Raw genomic sequence first — 5,011 nt, 5'->3', positions numbered from 1 at the left:
TGTTCCGTATGACTCTCAACGAGACAGCCAAGTGTGAATGGTGCAATGTATATTCATTCCTGGGAACAAACTTCCCGGGGACACTCAGGTAGTCTGCTGCTGGTGACACCCCTTTGATCTTTGGCTACTGTGTATCCTTTCAAACAGTGATTGAACTCTATATGTGGCCACCTGTCTCTAACAATGGGAAGCAGTTACAGAGTGTGAGTGGGAATGTGTATTCAGGATGAAGTTAAGACACAGAAAGCAACTTCATTGTTCCAACTTATCACTTGCCTGGAACTACAGGCCTGGCGGTCACCATCTTCTTGACCTTTGCCTGCAGCTCCCCTGGGGACAGTGAACGCCTGCCCAGAAGCGCAGAGATAGCAGGAGCGAGTGGAGTGGGGGGTGTGGGCCGGGCTGCTGCAGCCGGCTGGGAGGCTGTGGCAGGCGGGGCACCGCTCTCTCACTCCTGGTCTCTGCGCCTAATGTACTGGACTGCGGCGTCCATCTGACTCCCAGGCTGGGGTGTCTTCCACCGAAGCCACTTGACGTAGCTGAAAGAGATTCAGTCAGTTGCACTCTCTGCAAAATTGCAATAAGAGCGCCTGCTATAGAAAACAATTTTATGGCACTTACGTGATCTTGTTCCTGTCGTCCGAATCATAGAGGTCCCTCAGCGTGTCTGCTTTGTATTTTCCAAAGCCAACAAGGGTCGCTCCCTCCTGGCCGGGCTGGCTGGCCAGGGGCCGCGCTTCCTCCTGCGCCTTGTGGAACCTGACTAACTCCATGAAGTCAGGGTAGGCGCAGGCGTAGCGGGTGAGACCGTCCTTGTTGGCCATCTGAGGCCCCTCAGACACGCTGGTCTCCCGCTCCCTCTGGTGCCCATGCACCAGGTGGATGGCGTAGCCCACGTCATTTCCCAGTAGCCAGCGGAAGGTCTGACCCTGGTACTTGCCAAACTCTATGGTGCATTGGCTCAGCACCAGTCTGGCGTTCCCAGGGTCGCCTCCCGTGGCGATGACGTGGGCCCGCGCCGCCTCCTCCACCTCCCCCGGCTTCCTAGCCTGAATGGGGCCTTGTTGCCTCCAGAGGCACCTGGGGCTGAGAGTATCAGCGCCTCTGGCGAAGGTTTCAGGATGAGACTCCCCGAAGGGAGTCTCCTAAAGATTGGATCTTCCCTGGATGGAAAAGGTATGAATTAATAACTTAAGCAAGCACTCACACACAGGCGTGATTGAACTTTTCAGTCAATCACTCTCAGACATGCAAGCTCATGCATACACAGACAGATACACAAACGCACACTCCATTGTAGTACTTACATTTTAAGTTTCTTTCTTGCAAAATGCTGCGTACAAAAAAATAAAATAGATGTATCACAAGATTTTTGGACAAGGGACAGTACATACAAGCATTTTACATTTAAACACCTGCATTTTTCAAGGGGCTACTGAGATGCCATTACTCTTGACAGACCTATGCAGACCTGTTGTAAATCGTGTAAAACGTTTGTCTACTGGACTGTCACGCCACATCTTTTAAACCTTTGGACATAAATTATTAAATTAATCGTATTAGCTAATAATTAACTGGCCAGAAAACAGTTTAACATGACCAATTCTGGTTAACAAGCCAGGCAGCTATCCACATTGCAAGTAAGAGAATGGTACGTTTATAATGAAAATGAAGCGCAGGACATGCCAAAGTTATATTACGACATATTTCATAGGTAAAATACATACATAATGCGCTAACATAACTGCAAAGTTATTGATTAATTCATTCATTTGTTCGTTAGCTAATATTACTGTCATTTTAGCTGATATAAACGCTTTCGTTGCTTTTAAAAGAGAGAAAAACGGAATGACAGCCAGGTGGCTAGCCTGTTCTAAACATTTCTAACATGCAAATGTAAACGATTCTATGTTGTTAATATTAAGTTAATTCATTACTTACTGAAACAGCACTAGTTCGTCTTGCTTGTCCGGCGCCCAGTTGAAACTGCCTACTTAGAAAAAGCCAGCATTTGGAACAAGGAAGATCTGTCGATACCACGTGACGAATTTGAAACAAGCGGGCCTCCTGATTGGGCGCAAAAAGCATGTAAACTCGAGAAGTTGAAACAAGGGCGGCTTCTGATTGGCCGCCAAGTTGGAACAAATGAAACAAATGAAACAGAGAAGATGACGCTTTCTTATGGGCAAGGATGACACGCAAATTCGTGAAGCTGGACGTCAGCAGCCTCGTCCGGAGTGTCAGGGTCCAAGCTGACGTCCTGCAGCACCCTGCCTGTCTGCGAGTACAGGTACTTGATGCCGATGAGCTCCCCTGCAAAGCGAGCGGGCAAACACACAGCCTCCATTAAAGCTTGTGCCAAAACGCGCATCAAAGCAATAGTCGGCGCGGACATAAGGAAGCTGCTCACCACTGTACTCGCCAGGCTTGGTGTGATCCTTAACCAGACTCTGGCCGAGCACCCTCTGGCTGAGCTGGTTAAGGGAGTGCTGCAGGTGGCCACTGTAGCAGAGCAGAGGCTGCGCTGGTCCCTCCACTGCGGCTGCGGAGCGGTTCTCGTTCCACCTCACCAGTCCGTCCAGCAGGAACGCCTCTCCTGAAATGAAACAGAACGACGCATGTTAGTGAAGATGTAAATTTATCTCAACCGTTTTGCTCGCCAACCATTTTACGACGGCAGGCGAACAGGTGATTTGCATACCTGGGATGAACCGGTTGAGGTGGAGGTGGAATGACTCCAGCGATGTTGAACCGCGCGCGCAGCGAAAGACCGGCAGCTTGACATCTCCCTTTGTCAGCTGACCGGTCTGAGTGTACAGGCTCACACCTGGTGGGTCCTGTATGCAGCGGAGGTGGCGCTTCTGCTCCGCCCAGATCGCCTGGATGCGGTCGTGGTCCAGCAGCGGGATGCCCAGGGTGTCGTGTCCCTTCTCGCTGTCCATGGTCTCAATGAGCTCGTCGACGAGGCGCTCCGTCTCCTCAGCTCCACGCGTGCGGCGACGGCAGTGGAGCGCGAGCTCCTTCTTGGTGAGCAACATCGAGACCTCAGTGTTCGTCAGGCCGACCATCCTGCGCTTCTCCTCCAGCTCCGACCGCTTTGCCTCTCTCAGAAGGCGGACGTCCTCTTCGTCCCACTCAAAGAAGGACGCAGACAGCTGCCGCATGAATGTTCCGTACAGCTGGTGGCTTTCTGTGGTGACACCCGCAGCGAAGCGACGCATGAGGTGCCACACGTCCAGTCTGACCACCAGCTTGTCCCATTCATGGAACACGGCAGCCGTCTTCGATCCGCCAAATGTAGAGCAGCAGTCCCGGTCCACGTAGATGAGCTGGGGGGGTGCCACCCCGGCGACTCGGTATTGCTGCATTAAGCTGGCAGCCATGGGCAGCAGGCCCTCGCCTTCGGAAACGGTCAGCACCGTAATGAGGACCTGCCCGAACTTGTTTCCGACGCTCGTTGCCTAGGCCGCCGTGTCTGCAGCGACACTAGTGAGCTTCTTTGTCACCAGAAAGCAAGTTGGGGGGGGCATGAATAAACTTGTTTCAGGAAAAGTGAAACACTAAGAAATCTTGCGTCTGGTGGGTGGGAAGCAGAACGGTGACTTATAGCTATTTAACTTCTCACCTTCTTTGTCGAATCCATTTTCAAAATGGATCCGAATGTGGAGGTGACCCTGGCCTTCACCTTGTCCAGCCGCGACCAAACGTCAAAGCAGTACACGCTGAGCAGCCAGACGGGCGTGGGCACCGGCGGCATGGGAGGGGGTGGAGGGAACGCACGCCGCTCGGAGCCCGTGGCCAGGAAGTGCTCGCACTCGCCGAGGTACTGCATGGACCGCCGCATCCAGGCTTCGAAGGGAGTCTCCTAAAGATTGGATCTTCCCTGATTGATGGAAAAGGTATTAATTAGTAACTAAAGAAAACACTCACACACAGGCTTTTGAATTATTCAGTCAATCACTCTGACGTGCAAGCACATATGCATACACAGACAGATACACATACGTGCACTCCATTGTAGTACTTACATTTTAAGTTTCTTTCTTGCAAAATGCTGCTACAAAAAAAATTATATATATATATATATATCACTGATTCTTGAGAATTTGGATAAAACAGGTTTTAATTTTGAAAATAAAAAATTGTAAATGTTAAGAAATCTAAACTTACACGTGTTACGGCCGGCTCGACTGGCCGCAACAAACCAAGTCCAGATGCACCAAAAACAGACAGAAACTGATCTAAAAACAAACCCAGACATTTATTAATCTAAATTACAAACTAAGGCACAAACGAAAACACAAAATTCACAGAACCAAATATCTCCACACAAACTACAAGCCCCAATAGAAAAAACTCCCCTGCCTCTGGGCTTATACTACTACTGGGCTTATATTGGGCCACAGGCAGGTGGAGGCAATCAGGCAATTAGGTAATTAAGCAACAACCTCCACATGCACTACCCAGGCAAGCAGAGGCAGGATGTAACAACACGTTTATAGAACAAGGTCTCAGCAATCAAGCAATATTTCGGTGCAACCTCCTGATTTTGTCATTTCTTCATTAAATATGTGTTTTTTCTGTCATTACTTAGTTTTTGTCAACACAGTCAGACACAATAAAAAGCTAATAATTCCTATTTATTGGGTCTTATATAGGTTTAGAGCTTTTAAATCATTGTGTCTACACCATAGGTACACATATACGCTGTTAAATGTTGAATATTCACTTTTTATACTATTTCACATGTACTCCTTTAAAAACTCTTACATCATGTAACTTTTATCATTAGCATTAAATATACAAAATAACAATTTTGGACATAAAAATCCACATTTTTAATTTTAAAGAGACAATTACTTTAATAAATCAACTGCATTGGAGGAACAGATTGTAAGCATATTAATTTAAAACAAAGAAAGTTCCATCTGACGGTGGTGACTGAGACCTGACGGTGGTGACACTGATCTGACGGTGGTGGCAGTGGCCTAATTACAAACTATTCCAAACT

The 5,011-nt window shown here is 48.4% G+C and overlaps 1 protein-coding gene across 1 annotated transcript; it reads right to left on the bottom strand.

The window, feature by feature from the left end:
• Positions 1–2,621: 2,621 nt before the first annotated feature.
• Positions 2,622–4,362, bottom strand: LOC135246335 (uncharacterized). Its single transcript, XM_064319829.1, has 3 exons — positions 4,171–4,362; positions 3,626–3,883; positions 2,622–3,497 (listed from the first exon to the last, which is right to left on the bottom strand). The coding sequence occupies exon 3, from the start codon at positions 3,381–3,383 to the stop codon at positions 2,622–2,624; it is 762 nt and encodes a 253-aa protein (XP_064175899.1). The 5' UTR covers positions 3,384–3,497; positions 3,626–3,883; positions 4,171–4,362.
• Between the last annotated feature and the right edge of the window lie 649 nt (positions 4,363–5,011).

Source organism: Anguilla rostrata, unplaced genomic scaffold, assembly GCF_018555375.3.
Source record: "Anguilla rostrata isolate EN2019 unplaced genomic scaffold, ASM1855537v3 scaf0194, whole genome shotgun sequence".
In the NCBI taxonomy this organism is placed as follows: domain Eukaryota; kingdom Metazoa; phylum Chordata; class Actinopteri; order Anguilliformes; family Anguillidae; genus Anguilla; species Anguilla rostrata.
The sequence above is the reverse complement of the archived record's forward strand: the minus strand, read 5'-3'. Positions and strand labels throughout refer to the sequence as shown.